Source organism: Sceloporus occidentalis, unplaced genomic scaffold, assembly GCF_023333645.1.
Source record: "Sceloporus occidentalis isolate IW3139 unplaced genomic scaffold, rSceOcc1.0.p SCAF_5, whole genome shotgun sequence".
Lineage (NCBI taxonomy): Eukaryota > Metazoa > Chordata > Lepidosauria > Squamata > Phrynosomatidae > Sceloporus > Sceloporus occidentalis.
The window spans coordinates 188171566-188188511 of NW_028316985.1; the positions used below are offsets into that span (position 1 = coordinate 188171566).

A 16946-nucleotide genomic window follows, 5' to 3' on the forward strand; every position below is an offset into this window, starting at 1 on the left:
GCGTTGGATATGATTAAGTGCCTGGGAAAAGAGGGAAAAGGCAGCTGCCAACGCCACCGTCCCAAATTTCACAGCCGTTCCATCTAACATTCGTTTGATCGTGTCCAGACTTACTACTCTGTGGTGCAATTCTCTGGGAGACAGAAGAGGAATTGTGTAAACCAACAGGTAAGTTCTAAACACCATAAAAGGATTTACTATTACTTTGCTAGAGGCAGCGTGGGGCAGAAAAGCAACACCAGGGTAGTTCTTGGAAAGACAAGGTGCAGCAAGATGAAGGGGCCAATAAGACATTGCAAGATAAAGGGAGGGAAATGCAGTTACTAAACATCTTTGAGTGATCAACTGCAAGCTACAAGTCACAAATTGTGGTTCTGACAAGACAGGGTCACAAAACCCCCATTAGACCCAATGAATCAGGCCCTCTCCTCTGTGAAAAAGGAAGACGAACTAAAACCTATGCCTACTTTCCCCCAGCGAGAGCCAGCGTGGCGTAATGGCCTCAGCGTTGGACTATGACTCCGGAGACCAGGGTTCGAATCCCTGCTCAGCCACAAAACCCACTGGAGGACCCTGGGCAAGAAGCCACACTCTCTCAGCCTCAGGGAAAAGCAATGGCAAACCCCTTCTGAACAAATCTTGCCAAGAAGACCCCAGGATAGGTTTGCCTTAGGGTCACCATAAGCTGGAAACGTCTTGAAGGTACGCAGCACAGAGAGAGAGAGAGAGAGAGAGAGAGAGAGAGACTTCCCCTCAGTAGTAGGAACAAATGGCTCAGGGCCAGAATTTCCCTCTGGTTTGGTTACTGATATTGCAAGGTTTGAGATTGCTTTCTTAATATTACAATGTTAAAACTCAAGGAAGCTTTAACTGAGACCAGAAGGTTCTCTTTGTCCAAGAAAGAGGCAGCAACTGTTGGAAACAGAATACTCCACATCGTTTTATGGCTGTGAGAGGCAGCCGGTTGGGATATTCCTGTCTGTATGGAAGAGATATTGCTTTCTGCCTTTTTGCCATTTCTTGTTTGGAATTATATATATATATTGTATGTTGAACCCTAAATATAGGAATGAAGTGGTTCTGCCCATGGATATAAAAGAAGTTGGGAGGCTGTTGTTTCTTTACTAAGCCAATCTGACCACCCAAAAATGGCAGCCTCCCAGCGCCTGTTTTTCCGCTGGAGGGAAGCCACAGCCACCAAACCACATGGCTTCCCGCCGGCAGAAAAAGAACCTGCATAAAGCGGGTTTTCCTCAAGCTGTGGCAGCAGCGTAACAAGTGCGCCACTGGTGAACTCGTTGCGTAAACGCGGCATGGTGCTGTAAGGATGCCATGCGGCGCTTACGTAACAATGGTGGCGCCCAAGTATACAGGGCGCCGTCATTGTTACGCCCTCGTCCTGTGCGAGGGCTGCGGGGTGTGTGGGCTTCATGTAAATGTTGAAGAGCATGTTTTAATCCTCTAACTCTTGTTTGAACATTGGGTATTTACTGAACAAGAGGGAATATTTGCCTTTTTCTAGGCGTTAACATTACAGACTGGACTTTAAACAGCAGACAGATCTTGATAGACATATACGATGTGGGTCAGCAGAACCTGAGTAGGAGAAACCCATGCCTTAGACAAACAAAAACCCTCAGTGATACCTTTATTGGCCAACAGAAGGACAGGTTGCATACCTGTAACGGTATTTCTTCGAGTGGTCATCTGCGAATACATACAAATGGGTTTTACTGCGCCTGCGCAGTACTGTCGGAAACTTCTGGAATCACTGGGCAAAGTACACTTTGCAACAAAATGCAACATTTTGGCGGTAGCTCCGCCCACCCGTTATAAGGCCCCTGCCTTCCCGCTCTTTCCCCAGTTCCTTCTTTCCGCCGCGTTGGCTACTGTTGGAACTTCGCTCATCGCTCTTCTCCATTGAATCACTGGCTATCTGACTTCGGACCGTACTTGACCATTCCTGTCTAGTTTTCCACATTGTACTTCGACCTGGGGAAGGGTCAGGAAACCATAAAGCCCTATGAGGAAAGATTTAGGGGCTCCCAGGGCCATATTTGTGCAAACTTTGCAGCACTCTATAGATAGTAAAAATGTTAATAATATCTGTGGTCTGCAGGACTCCCCAGGGATAGGGTTGCCATAGTGCCGGACCTCGAAACCGGGAAAAATGTAGGACAAAATTTTCAAATGTAGGACACACAAAGTGTCCTACATTTGAAAATTCTGTCCTACATTTTACCGCGATCGCAGCGGAGGCCAAGCGGCAAGGGAAAGCCTCCACTTAAGGAGGCTTTCCCTCCCCGCCTGGGCCCCGCCACGATCGGAGGCCAGGATCGGGGCCTCGCCTCGTTCCTGGGACCCTCAGGGACCAGGAAGGAGGGGAGGAGGCCTGCGGCGATCGCCGCGGCCTCGCCTCGTTCCTGGCCCCGGCTGGGACCATGAAGGAGGGGAGGAGGCCTGCGGCGATCGCCGCGGCCTCTCCTCCTTCCTGGCCCCGGCTGGGACCATGAAGGAGGGGAGGAGGCCGGCGGCGATCGCCGCGGCCTCTCCTCCTTCCTGGCCCCGGCTGGGACCATGAAGGAGGGGAGGAGGCCGGCGGCGATCGCCGCGGCCTCTCCTCCTTCCTGGCCCCGGCTGGGACCATGAAGGAGGGGAGGAGGCCGGCGGCGATCGCCGCGGCCTCTCCTCCTTCCTGGCCCCGGCTGGGACCATGAAGGAGGGGAGGAGGCCGGCGGCGATCGCCGCGGCCTCTCCTCCTTCCTGGCCCCGGCTGGGACCATGAAGGAGGGGAGGAGGCCGGCGGCGATCGCCGCGGCCTCTCCTCCTTCCTGGCCCCGGCTGGGACCATGAAGGAGGGGAGGAGGCCGGCGGCGATCGCCGCGGCCTCTCCTCCTTCCTGGCCCCGGCTGGGACCATGAAGGAGGGGAGGAGGCCGGCGGCGATCACCCCGGCCTCGCCCCAGGCCTCAGAAAGGCCTTGGAGCCGCCGCGGCAGCGGAGGTAGCTGCGGTGGGCGGGGCCGTCCCGGTTTGGGCGCCAAACCGGACAGGGACCGGGATGGCACCACCCAAACCGGGATTGTCCCGCCGGGGGGCGGGATATGGCAACCCTACCCAGGGATCATGTCAAAATAAGTTGTGGTCCCCCCCCCCAAAAAAAAAGCTCTCTATGGGGCATGGGGACATTTTCATCACATTTTGGAGCCCTCTCCGGGGGAAAAGTGACTTCTAGTCCTGGTTTTGGAGGGGGGGGTGGAGTCCTGTCCAGGGTTTAAAATGGCCCAGAAGGGCCTAAAAACATGGTGGAAATGCCCTCCAGAGCCCCTAAAGAGCTTTTTAACGATGGTTAGAGTTGTTGCTTTTGCTGTGGCTAAGCTTAAATATTTTGAAATTGGCCGTCATAGGCATGTTTTATTATTTTATTTTATCATGTTTATATCCAGATGATGCAGCGCCAAAGGGGCGCCATATAGCAGTGCCCTTTTGAGGGTGCAAAAAGGAGCCTCTTTTTGCAGCTCCTTTTTGCACCCCCAAAAGGCCGGATTGGGTCTGCGGCATGAGGTTGCTGTGGCCCCAATCCAGCGCAAAAAGGGGCGGCTGCAGGGGTGGTCTGTAGAGCCCCTTACTTTCCCAAGTTTCCAGCTTTCAAGAAGAGGAGTTGAAAATAGATGGATGGAGCTGACCTTACCAAATTGGCTCAGCATTTAAAATCCATACACTCCCCTCCTGCCCAGAGACAACTCTAATCTTTCAGGGATTCCCTTCAGCTTGATGAACAAAGGAGGCCTATATACTGCCATTACTTTACACCAGCTCTCTTCCCTTCCAGGCTGCTCTATGGATTCAAAGGGACAGCAATCTCTAAACCTAACTTGCCGGAAAGTCGTGACCCTCACTCTCTTCCAGCTTGGCCTCAGTGCCATCTTCTTCACCTGCTTCCGGATGTCTGGGAAACCAGACCCAGGGACCCCTGTGCCTGGCACACTCCACCCACCAAAACAGCCAGTAAACAGCCTTCCAATAGAGAGGCCGTCCTCCAACCTCACCATCTTGCTGTGGACCTGGCCTTTTGGCATCCCTTTTGCTATCGAAAGGTGTTCCCAGGTGCTGGGCATCCCCGACTGCTACATCACCGCCAACCGCAGCTGGTACCGAAAGGCCGACGCAGTTATTGTCCACCATCGGGATGTTTCTAGTAGCCCCAAGCGGCTTCCTCAAGAGCCAAGGCCAGCCTCCCAGCGCTGGGTCTGGTTCAATCTAGAGTCACCCAGTGCCAGCCCCAACCTTGGCTTCATGGACAACCACTTCAATCTCACCATGAGCTATCGGAGAGACTCGGATATCTTCAGCCCTTACGGGATGATGGAGGTCCTCCCTCGGCCCCAAAACGTCACCGTCCTGCCCAAGTCTAAGCTAGTAGCCTGGGTGGTGAGCAACTGGGATTCGCGCTCCCATCGGGTTAAATATTACGAGGAACTGAAGAAGTACCTCCAGGTGGATGTCTACGGACGCCATCACTCCCCTCTCCCGGATAGCAAGCGTTTTTCTACGCTATCTCAGTACAAGTTCTACCTGGCCTTTGAGAATGCCATTCACGAGGACTACATCACGGAGAAGGTCTGGCGAAACGCCTTCCGTTCTTGGGCTGTGCCTGTCGTCCTCGGCCCTCCAAGAGAGAACTACGAAAACTACATGCCTCCAGATTCGTTCATTCACATCCATGACTTCCCATCAGCCAAAGAGTTGGCCAAGTTCTTGCATGAGTTGGACAGAAACACAACAAGATACCAGAGTTACTTCCATTGGCGCTCATGGCTGAAACCCGTTGGACAATTCACATACTCCCAGCATTTCTGCAAAGCATGCCGGGATTTGCAGAAGAAGCCACTTCAATACCAGACTGTTCCAGCACTGAGCAAGTGGTTCAAATGAGGTGGAATTTAAGCAGAGGTGGAATTGCACTTGGAGTGTAGAGCAGTTGGCCTCTCTGGGACTTAGCACTTGGCAAAATAAGATGCCTTCGGGACTTTCCCAGAGGACACCAAACTAGGAGGAGCAGCTAATGCCCCAGAGGACAGGATCAAAATTCAAAATGACCTGAATAGATTTGAAAGCTGGGCCAAAACTAACAAAATGAACCTCAACAGGGAGAAATGTAAGGTACTGCACTTAAGGCAAAAAATGAAATGCATTGATATAGGATTATGGGGGACACCTGGCTTAAGGAGATTTATACGTGTGAAAGGGATCTGGGAGTCCAAGGAGACCACAAGTTGAACATGAGTCAACAGTGCGATGCGGCAGCTAACAAAGCCAATGCGATTCTAGGCTGCATCAATAGAAGAATAGTCTCTAGATCAAGGGAAGTAACAGCACCAATGTAGTCTGCTTTGGTCAGGCCCCACCTGGAATAATCCTGTGCCCAGTTCTGGACAAATGGATGGCAGCTACAAGAAAAGGGATTCCAATTCAACATTAGGAGGAACTTCCTAACAGTGTAAGAGCTGTTTGACAGTTGAGCACACTTCCTCAGAGATGTTGGTGGAGTCTCCCTCCTTGAAGCCCTTTAAGCAGAGGCTGGATGGCCATCATCTCTTGGGGATGCTTGGACCGTGTCTTCCTGCATGGCACTTGGAGAATGGGGCTGGACTGGATAGCCTTTGAGGTTTCTTCCAACTCCTTCCTTCCCTTTCTCCCTTTTCCCATGACAGGCAGTCACCCCTTGGACCAAACAGGTCAGGACCCAGAAATCATCTCCACACATGTTTCTTTCATTTTCTGCAAATTGAGATTTTAATACAGTACAAAATAAAGTCACAATAAAAAATAAATTAAGTTTTAGTTTTCCTGTTTTTACAACAAAAACAAACTACTTCTAAATAAATAAATATTATATTGGACTATTTCCCAAGGCTCTACTTTCCAGAGGAAGGAAAAGGAGAAGAGGCACAAGAGGCTGCCCTGAGATTGCAGAGTCGCGGAGGCACTTGGTGAAAAACGGACCGTGGCGGAAGGGGCTCCATCGCGGGTTAAAGAAAGGTCTGACCCCGACAAAACAAGAGGGTTGTTGGTCAGGCCAGCTTCAATGTCCCAGGTAAAAGAGAGTGCCTTCCTAGACAGAGGGAAACCATCCATTGGGGAGCTGTGATGGGGATGTAAATTGGGAAATCTCAGGGGGTCTTCTTGGGGGCATTCCCAGAGACATTTCTAATGCAACAGCAGGCTGCAGACGTTTGCTGGGAAAGCATCAGGAGCCACTGTGCCAAGGACTAGCCACCTTGGCAGCCGCATGCGCCATGATAGTCACCCTCACAGATGTGTTGCTGGACTTTGCTTCTTCCCACCAACCCAGCACCAAATGCACAGGAACCTCCCAATGTCCAGCGGCTGGAATCCTGACGGTGCCCTGCATAAGCGCAAGTTCCTCCATAGAAGCAGCTGGATATTCTTGTCCAATGTGGAATGGCCTCGTTCAGTTCAAGGTTGTGGGAACAAGACTTGTGCATGTAGTGCTATTGCGCATCTATACATGAACACATCTGAATGTGCATTTGGTGGTACACATTTGGTGCACAACACTGCCAGACAACAGGAAAACTGCCTGGCACACTTAAGGCACAACTCCAAATGCACAGACTGATGCATGAAGCGATGCTACACAAAACCCCAGCTGGAGGATCTCAGCTGCTGTTTCCTAGTCCTGGAGTCAGAACCACAGAGGCAGAGCACATTGCAAATCTGTGCACAACTGGCATGCATATGGGCACATTGCCTGTCAGTGCACACCACACATGGATGTACAAGCACAAGTGGCTGTGAATTCAGGTGCCCATTCAGTTGCACAAGATTGCCATTAGGCACAAGGCAGCAGTTACTGGCCAGTCTAGAAAGCTAAGCAAGGTCAGCTCTGGTTAGTCTTTGGATGGGAGGCTGCCAGTGAATACCGGCTGCTGAAGGCTCTATTTCAGTGGGAGAAACTAGCAAAACCACCTCTGAATATTCCTTGTCTAGGAAAACCCTCTGAAATTCATGGGGTTCCCATAAGTCCACAAGTGACTGGAAGGTAAATACACACACAAGATCTGGCCCCTTTTCCCCAAATGCTGCTGGATTGAAATTCCAGAGCATGAGAAAAAGTGCCTTTTTGGACTGCTGGGGGATTCTGGGATTGACAGTCCAAAAAAAGAGCCTTCCCCGAGCTGAGAAGGTCCGCCGAGGAATCCCAGACACCATGGGCCCTATTTCAGAGGAAGGAACTGGCAATAATAGTTTTTTGTGGGGTTTTGGGGCTATGAGGTTCTAGAAGAGTTTATTCCTGACATTTCGCCAACAGAGAAGATGCCAGCCCCAGCTGCTGGCGAAACGGCAGGAATAAACTCTTCCAGAATGAGGCCACATAGCCCGAAAAACCCACAAAAAACTAAGGGCACTGGCTGTGAAAGCCTTCGACTTCACCTTGAACTGGCAAAAACTCCTCTGCATATCTCTTGCCTAGGAAAACCCTGCAAAACTAATGGAGTTGCCATAAGTTGAAAGCATATGCAGCACACACAGGTTTACGCTATGCAACCCCGATGCAGGATCTCAGGCCAGAGGAACCCTTATGGGACAGGGAGCAGCAAATCAGCTGGTGACACCAAGTGCTGCAACGCAAAAGGGGTGTTGCGTGTGGGGAGAGGAGGGGAGGCTGTGGGCTCAGCCTTGGAACCCGGCTCCTGCGGCCGACGGCTGGAAAAGTGAACTAAGTCCAGGACACGCCATCAAACGGCCCAGAAACTTCCAGGGTTGGGAGAGTCAGGCGGAGCAGTCCTTGGCTGAGAGCAGAGATGCCACTGACTTGGTCCAGTGCAGCATTTATCCTGGATCTGCGCCACCTGAGAGCCCTCTCTCAGCTAGCTTTCCTGAGTCTTTGACACGAGGTTTAACACTTAATGGCACAGAAAATGGAAAATGAGCAGGTTGTAATGGAGAGAGGGCAGCTCGGAAGAGGCAGAGCGCATGCTTGGCATGCAGAAAGTCAGAAGTCCAATCCCCAGTGTTTTCCAGTGAAGTCCAATTCATAGTAAAAGAAAAGAACCCTTCTCCTTTTCTTAAAAGGAATCCAAACAGTTCAGAATATGGAGACCTGAAAACCCTACAGTAAGTCCAATAGTCAGATGCGTCCTCAGGCCAACTTGACCTTTCCGGTTCTGTCCCATCCACTTCTTCCCAAGGAAAGACAACTGTGGAAGCCGCTCTCCATGCGCTTGGGACGGGAAGATGCTGCTAGTCCTCAACATCAACGTCGTCCTGGTCACTGTTCTCCTCCTCCTCTTCGGACTGCTTGGCGGGGGCTGCTTCCGTCGCCCTAAGATGGGCCCGCTTGGCCTCCTTCTGCTCCAGGCTTTGCTTCCGCCACTTAATCCGCCGGTTCTGAAACCAAACTTTCACCTTCCAAGGGGAGAAAGATCAAGCCACATCTGTTAATGCAGCACATGGCGCATGCACAAACACATAACTGCAACACATTTGGCAACCTGCGATGGCACTGACTAGTATGCCCCTCAACCAAGATGTCCCTTCACTTCCAAAGAGTTACCAGCTCCCCAAGTCTTATTTTTTTTGTGGGTTTTTAGGGCTATGTGGCCATGTTCTAGAAGAGTTTAGGAATACACTCTTCTAGAACATGGCCACATAGCCCGAAAAACCCACAAAAAACTATGGATGCCGGCCATGAAAGCCTTCGCCTCCCCAAGTCTTCCTGCTGCTATCTGGAGGTTTATTATTAAAACCTGGCTCTGGAGCAAGGTGGGCAACACACAGCCCTCCAGGCCCGTTTTCTGACCTCTACAAACCCCCCCAAAAAGACCCTCCCATAAAAAGGTATTTGCCTGCTGGCAAAAAGAGAGCAGAAAGGGACCTGCCTAGAATCCTAGAGCTGGAAGAGACCCCCAAAAGGGCCAAACTGCCCTGCAGGAACTCACAATCAGGGCATCCCAGACAGATGGCCATCCAGCCTCTGTTTAAAGACCTCCAAGGAAGGAGACTCCATCACACTCCAAGGGAGCATCTTTCACTATCAAAACAGCCCTTACTCTCAGGAAGTTCCTCCTAATGTTGAGGTGGGATCTCTTTTCCTGGAGCTTGCATCCATTCTTCCATTGTGTCCTAGTCTCTGGAGCAGCAGAAAACAAGCTTGCTCCCTCTTCGATCTGACATCCTTTCAAATACTTAAATAGGGGCTCTATCATATCACCTCTTAACCTTTTCTTCTCCAGGCTGAACATCCCCAGCTCCCTAAGTCCTTCCTCATCGGGCTTCATGGTTTCCAGGCCCTTCACCCTTTTGTCTGTTCCACAGCTACGGAGAAGGCCCTGTCCATGCTGCCCTGACCAATGATGGGCCAAGAGAAGGGTCTTCCCTGAGGGGGTCTTCCTGAGAAGCTGTGGATTCTCCATGCCCTTTACCTGGGTTTCTGTCAGGTGCAGAGTGGCTGCCAGCTCAACCCGCTCGGTGCCCACCATGTACTGCTGCTTGAGGAACTCCTTTTCCAGGCGCGCCAGCTGCTCTGGGGTGAAGACGGTGCGGACCCTCTTCATCTTGCAGAGACCCCTCGGCCTCCAGGACAACGGAGCCCCCAGCGAGGGAGGGAGGATGCAACTGGACAAGTCCAGGCCTGGAAGCGCAAGGCAAGAGACACCCGCCATCAGGCGCGCATTGAATCCTAGGGACAGGAGAGGAGGAAGATTGGGAAGGGGCTCTGGCTCCCCTTGGAGAACCTGGCCTGGGGAATGCCAAGAGCCCCTGCCCAGAATCTAAAACCCTGCAGCATGCTTCCCCTTTCCATCCCTGGCTTTAATGGGCCTCCAGTGGTCAAGCCTGGCCAGCAGGGAGCCTTCATTTACTGACCTCCTGATCCCTTTTAAACAGTCTACACCTGTCCAGGCCATGGCTTGTCATCGGATGCGGAGGCAATCTGGACAGGGCTCTTGAGAGGCCCAAAGTCCAGACGGGAGCAGATAGCAAGGGAAGCCTTTGCAACGCAAGAGTTGCACATTGGGAGATGCGACATTCATGCAGGGAAACATCTGCAGAGGAAGCGTGGTGGAGTGGTTTGAGCCATGGAAACCCAGGCCAGGTCACACTCTCTCAGCCTCAGAGGATGGCAATAGCAGCCCTTCTGAAGAAACTTGCCAGGAAACCCCCAGGATGTGACTTGAAGGCACACAAAGCAACTAGAGGGCAAAGTCAAGCTTTGCTTTTGGGAAGATAGATAGAGATATATATACATTTTAAAAAATGCTTTCAGGCCGTGGATGCTGGGATCCGTGGATACAGAGAGCGGGCCATCCTTTGGACTCCTCAGTCACTGGGGCTTTTGGGGGGCTGGAGTCCAGACTTTTGGAGGACAAATCTTCGTCCTCAGTTGCCCAGCAAAAGGCAGGGCTTGAAAGCCTTCCTTGTTGTGAACTGGGACTCACAGAATTGGGGATTCTGGGAACTGTAGTCCCCCCTTTTTAAAGCATGGAACCATAGAGTTGGAAGGGAGGCCTGAGGGCCACCCAGACAGCCCAAGCCCCGCTTCTTCTGCCAGGCAGGAACCCCTGGGAACCTAGCCTTGGCAGGGAGCCCTGAGTCCGGCCGGGGCCTGGGGTCCGATCCCCTTCTGCCCTGCAAAGGGGCCCTTTCTTCTCTTTAGGACTGGAGGGACTGCCAAGGGCCCCCACCCAGTTCAGCCCCCTTCTGCCAGGCAGGACTGCTAGGCTCCCGGAGCTGGAAGAGACCCCCAAAGGCTGTCCGATCCCAGCCCTTTCTGCCCTGAGCCCCTTCGCTTCCGTGGCAGCCTCCCTTCTCTGGGCCGGCTCTGCTGCTTACCTGTCCCGGCGGGGCAGGGCTGGAGGGCGCAGGGCCCCGAGGGCAGGCTGGCTCCGGCCGCGGAGCTGAGGCCGAGGGCCGGGAAGGGGCCCAAGGGGCCCGGGGCCCAGGGGGGCCAGAGGGTGGCAGCGGCAGCAGCGGCCCAGGGTCTGGGTCGAGGCGGCTCCGGCTCCGCTTGGGCCAGAAGGGAGGCGATGTCGAAGCGCCGCTTGGCTTTGGAGGAAGGGGAAGAGGAAGGATCCTGGCCCATCCTTTCCTGGCCCAAGGCGGCAGAGGCTCCGGCAGGAAGGCTCCCGGGAGGGTCAGCAGAGGCAGCATCGGTCGGGGGCCGGCAGGAAGGGGCCTTATCAGGAGGAAGGAGGGCGGGCGGGGACCCTCCCTCCCAAAAGGAGGAGGAGGAGGAGGAGGAGAGGCCGGCCCCGGAGAGCCAGGGACGAAGGATGCTCCCTTGGAGCGCAGTCCCTGGAGGGGGAGTTCCTTGGAGGGGGGCAGAAGAAGGGCCTTGGAGCAGATGGCCCTCTCGGGCTCCCTCCCGAGTCTAGGCTTCTGCTCCTCTGCTTGGGGCCCCTTCCCTCTCCCTCCGGGGAACCAGAGAAGCCGACACTTGGAAGAGGCCCCGGGAAGGGCCCTGCTCCAGCCCAAGGCCCTCCTTCTGCCGCCCTCAAAGCATCCCATCGAGAGAGAGATGGCCATCCAGCCTCCGCTTAGAGAAGGAGACTCCGCCACAATCGCCATTCAGGAAAGACCTCTCAGGAGGTTCCTCCTCATCTGGAGCTGGAATCCCTTTCCCTGGAGCTTGCCTCCATTGCTCCTTTGGGTCCTAGTCTCTGGAGCAGCAGAAAACAAGCTTGCTCCCTCCTCAATATGGCCTCCCTTCAAGTACTTAAAGAGGGCTATCATCATCATCGTATCCCCTCTTCACCTTCTCTTCTCCAGGCTAAACATCCCCAGCATCTCCCGGAGTCTTTCCTCATAGGATAAGGTTTCCAGACCCTTCACCATTTCAGTCTCCCTCCTTTGGACCCATGGCTCCAGTTTCTCAATGTCCTTTTCGCATTGTGGGCCCAGAACTGGACACAATATTATTCCAGGTGGGGCCTGACCAGAGCAGAATAGAGTGGGACTAATACCTCCCTTGATCTGGACACTAGACTTTTATTGATGCAGCCTAGAATCGCATTGGCCTTGTTAGCTGCCACATCACACTCTTGACTCATGTTCAACTGATGGTCTACTAGGACTCCCAGATCCCTTTCCCCCAGAGAAGTCTCTCCTTGAGCCAAGTGTCCTCCAGGATCCTAGATCTGTGCATTTCCTTTTTCCGCCTGAAGTGCAGGGCCTTACATTTCTCCCTGTTGAAGTTCGTTTTGTTGGCTTTGGCCCAGCTTTCCAGTCTCTCCAGGGGCTTTTGAATTCCCATCCTGTCCTGGGGGGGGGGGGAGGGGGGTATCTATTCCTCCTTTTCTTTGCATTTCCCCCTTTCCTCCCATTTTCCATCTCTATCTGGACGGGGCTTTTGTCGCCCAAATGGCTCTGAATGTCCTCTTTGGGGAGAAACAAAAGGGAGAGGCCTGAGGACATTCGCACCCAGGACTCCCACCTGAGAGAATACAAGGGAGCTCCTGTTGCCTCTTGTGGAGGGAATGCCTGCATTTGGAGGGACTGGATCCTTAGAGGAAGGCCAATGGGCTTCTTAGCCATGCTCCAAATGGAGGACCTTCTGAAATGCCTCCTGGAGGGAAAGTGGCTATGGAGGACATGTCCTGGAAAAGGAGGACAGATGGGCGCCCTGGATAGAGGCTATTGTGGAAGTCCTCCTGGACAGAAGGTGGAAATGGAGGGCGTGTCCTGGAAAAGGAGGACGGCTGGTCCCAAGCAGAGGGGCCATGGCAATGGGGATGAGGGACCCCCTTCCCCTGGCCTGGAAAGGGGGTCCCTGGATCTTGGGGGGGGGGGGTCCATGCCCTTTGGGGCGACCGATGGGGGCAGTGGCCATGCCTTGTCCCAGTCCTTCTGGCCCCAAAGACCCCCCAGAAGGAGAAGAAGGAGAGGGAGGGAATTTGGGGAGGGGGACCAGGGAGGTGTGAAATGTCTCATGGGGGCCCAAAGCTGAAGGCAAGGTGAAGGGGGGGTCTAGGCAAGGCAGGTGTGGGAGGGGGCTCCCCTCAGAGAAAGCTCAGTCTGGGGGGGCTTTGTAGGGGGGTCGTAAAGTGGCCATTCCCTCCCATGGGAAGCCTTTGAAGTGGCCCACCGCTTTGTCCTCTGGCAGAAAAGAAGACCCCCCCCATTTCCTTCAAGAGCCCAGCCCCCTCCCTCTGGAGCAAGAGGGGGGCAACCCTTTCATCTCTTGTCCAGGGGCTCTTGAGAATGTTAATGCCCCCTTTTCTTTGGGGCAGGAAGCGTGGGACACTTTGCTGGGGGGGGGGTTGTGTAGGCCTTAGAAGAGCCCCATCCCCTGCCTCTCCTTAGCCCTCCCCTGGGAATGAGAGAGAGCCCAGCATCCCCACCCCTTGGGGGGCATCCTCCTTCCTCCTCTGGCAACAGGGGGCAAGGGGAGGGGGCAGGGGTTGCAGCCCTTTCCCCACATGAAGCCCCCCTGGAAGTCCCCCCAATGGGGCAGGTGCAGATTGTGAGACCCCATAGGGCATTACCAGGGGGCAAAGAAGCCAGATTCCCGGGGGGGGGGGCAGGAGGCAAGCACACCCCACACCCGGGGGGGGGTCACTGCTGGGGGGAGAAGGTGACCCTCTGGAGTTTTTGAAAAGCAAAACCCAAGGCGGCGGGGGGGGGGGGTCTCATAAGCATCAAAGAAGCCTGAGGCTGGTGGATCAGGTGCAAGGTGTCTCTGCAAGGGCCCCTTGCCAAAAGCCCCCCAGAGGTCCTCCTTTTGCAGGACATGACCTACATTTCAGCTGCCTGTCCAGGAGGAATTCCAAAAGGTCCTCCATTTTGAGCAGGACTAAGAAGCATGCATTTACATTTCTACGAGTCTTTTATTTGGTCGTGGCCTCCGTTTTTCTTGACTGTCCTACATCTGGTGGTGCCTTGTCCTCCTTTGTGGTCAGGATACCCTCCTTCCTGGGCTCCCAGCATCCTCTGGAAGGAAAAGTGACCCTCTTGACCAACGTCCCTCGAGTGTCCTTTTCTCTTTCTCTCCTAAAGCTGTCCAAAGAGCACCCTGAGCCTAGTTTGGCATCACTCTAACTCCCATGACTCCCTCCTTTGGAAGCCTAGGGTCCCTAGTTTGATGGAGGGGGGCTTCTCCAGTCCTCTGCCCCCTTCACTCGCTCTGACAAAGGAAGGCCTCCAAGCCCTTTGCAAAACTACACATCCCAGGATTCCACAGGTGTATCAGTTAGCCCCAGCAATCAAAGCAGGACCTTGGAACTGCTAGCGATTGTGCAAGAGAAACTGATCACGATGATGCAAGGGGCTTCCATCTGTTCTGTTTCTTTGGTATAGGAAACCCATGATGATGATGATGATGATACCCCCATCCCCCCTTGGGTTAAAACCCTGTTCTGGGGCAGGGAGGTTTGCAAGGCCCTCTCCATCCCCTCCGCAGTTGTCCTGCATAACTGCATTTCTTCATCTTTTTTGCTAAGCTAGCCCCCTCCTCAGTGAGCCACTCTTAAAGCCCTTTGGTTGTGTATTCCTGCATGGCAGAATGGGGCTGGATTGGATGGCCCTTGGGGTCTCTTCCGACTCTACGATTCCATGCAATTCTGCATCTGGTCCTCTTGCTAACATCTGGAGGGGTTTTTATCGCAATGTACCCCAGTGGCCTGAGCCTACATGGTTCAGTGGTTTGAGCAATGGACTATGGGAGACCAGGGTTCGGTTCCCGGCTCGGCCATAAAACCCGCTAGATCCCCCTGAGCAAATCACTCTCAGCCTCAATGGCAAAACCCTTCTAAAGAAACGTGCCAAGAAAACCCTGTAACTGGTTCACCTTTTAGGATCGCCATAAGTTGGAAACACTTGAAGGGACTCAAGGGAAGCTCCTTACATGATGAGGATGATGAAGATGATGATGACTGCCTTGAGTCCCTATACTGGGAGAAAGGTGGAATATAAGAAAATAAAACAACAACAACAAAAACCCTTTCTAAACTAAAAGGTTGCAAGTGTTTCTCCACTGATCTCTCTCTCTCTCTCTCTCTCTCTTAACAACAGCCTGCTGCATCCGCACACAAACTGGGAAGCCCCAACTGGGGCCATGTTGGCTTCTGGTGATGATGATGATGATGAGGTGCGAATGCTAATCCTGGCCAGGTTTCTCTCTCTGTCCCATTATTACCTATGATCCACCTTGACAGTGGCAGACACCCACAAACCCATCTCAGAAACTGGGCCCATTTTGTGGATTGAGTGTCTGGAGAGGATGGGGCAACAATGCTTGGTGCACCAGACCCTTTGAAGCTATTGCCTTCCTTCTCCTAAAATTGTTGGGCCACTAAAAGCATCATCACAAATGGGGGCAAAACACAAAAGAACAACAACATGGGAGCAATGGGGCAATCCTCTTATCAGCAAAGCCGGAGACTCAATTAAAGGGGCCATAATGGTCAATTGAAGCCAAATGAGGAGGTTTGAAAGAGACAGATAGGTTCCTCTTTTCCGGCATAAAATGGAGAAAGAAGAGAAGGAAGGGAGAATGCAGGAATCAGGAAGAACATTTGGGCATTGGTTGTGTATTGTGTGCCTTCAAGTCATTTCCGACTTATGGCAACCCTAAGGCCAACCTATCATAGAGGTTTCTTGGCAAGAGTTGTTCTAGCTTTGCCATTGCTTCCCTCTGAGGCTGAGAGAGTGTAACTCATAGAATCATAAAATCATAGCGTTGGAAGGAGCCCCAAGGGCCCTGATCCAGTCCAACCCCTTTATTGTGCCATGCAGGAACTCTCCATCAAAGCATCCCTGACCGATGGCCGTCCAGCCTCTGTTTAAAGACCTCCAAAGAAGGAACTTGCACAAGGCCATCCATGGGTTTCCATGGCTGAGTGGGGATTTGCACCCTGGTCTCCCAGAGTCTTAGTCCAACACTTCAGCCACAAAACCATGCTGGCTCTTGCATATTTTATAGTGAGCCTTCCTGAACTTCCATAGGATATCCTTTCAGATATGTGGCTATCCTATCACCTCTTAACCTCCTCTTCTCCAGGCTAAACATACCCAGCATCTCCCTAAGGCTTTATGGTTTCCAGACCCTTCACCATTTTGGTTGCCCTCCTTTGGACACATGGCTCCACTTTCTCAATGTCCTTTTTGAATTTGGGTGGCCAGAACTGGACACAGGGTCATTCTAGGTGGGGCCTGACCAAATCAGAACACAGCGGCACTATTACTTCCCTTGATCTAGACTCATGGTTCCCAAACTTTGATCCTCCAGGTGTTTTGGACTTCAACATCCAGAAGCCCCAGCCAGTTTGGGCCACTGTCTGGAATTCTGGGAGCTGAAGTCCAAAACATGTGAAGGACCAGAGTTTGAGAATCACTGATCCAGACACTATATTTCCACTGATGCAACTTCATCATGAAGAGTTCACCCAATGCCTCCATCCTCTTTCTCCTTCTCCTTCCTCTGCCATAACTCTAAATGAAATATCCCTTCTCTTGCCAAAAATCTGAATAGAATGCTCTGAGCAGCTGTGGCTGATGTCTCTTCATGCATTCTTGCTTAAGGGACAACAAAGGGATGGCCATCCATGGTTTTTTGTGGGTTTTTCGGCCTATGTGGCCATGTTCTAGAAGACAAAAAACTATGGATGCCGGCCATGAAAGCCTTCGACTTCAAGTATGGCCATCCCTTGGTCTCGGGTTTTGACCTGGTCATGCCTGACCTGGCAGCCTGGCAATTGCCAAATATCTGAACAGGATGCTCTGAGCAGCTGTGGCTGATGATGCTTAATGACCTCAATACCTGAGACATTCCTTGCCTGGCAGCCTGGCATGGCCAAACCCATCCACACAAACAGTTGCCTCCGCCCAGAGTTGGCCTCCATTTCCTCCGAGAAAAGGGTGACCGGATGTCCTAACTGCAAAGGAGCACAAAGCATTGCAAAATGTAGGATATTCAAGAAAAATTCAT

General features: G+C 52.8%; 2 protein-coding genes across 3 annotated transcripts in view; one reads left to right on the forward strand and one right to left on the reverse strand.

Moving 5' to 3' along the window:
• Nucleotides 1–3838: 3838 nt before the first annotated feature.
• LOC149313329 (3-galactosyl-N-acetylglucosaminide 4-alpha-L-fucosyltransferase FUT3-like) lies at nucleotides 3839–4933 on the forward strand. Its single transcript, XM_089527277.1, has one exon. The coding sequence runs from the start codon at nucleotides 3839–3841 to the stop codon at nucleotides 4931–4933; it is 1095 nt and encodes a 364-aa protein (XP_089383403.1).
• Nucleotides 4934–5856: 923 nt separating this feature from the next.
• The window catches only part of LOC149313330 (uncharacterized), a 28312-nt gene continuing 17222 nt past the window's right edge, over nucleotides 5857–16946 (reverse strand). For both annotated transcript variants that reach the window (XM_089527163.1, XM_089527162.1), the window contains 2 exons: nucleotides 9448–9656; nucleotides 5857–8431 (listed from right to left, as the gene is read on the reverse strand). In XM_089527163.1, the coding sequence (XP_089383289.1) occupies nucleotides 8267–8431; nucleotides 9448–9656 (374 nt within the window). In that variant the 3' untranslated portion in view covers nucleotides 5857–8266. The remainder of the gene's footprint in view (nucleotides 8432–9447; nucleotides 9657–16946) is intronic.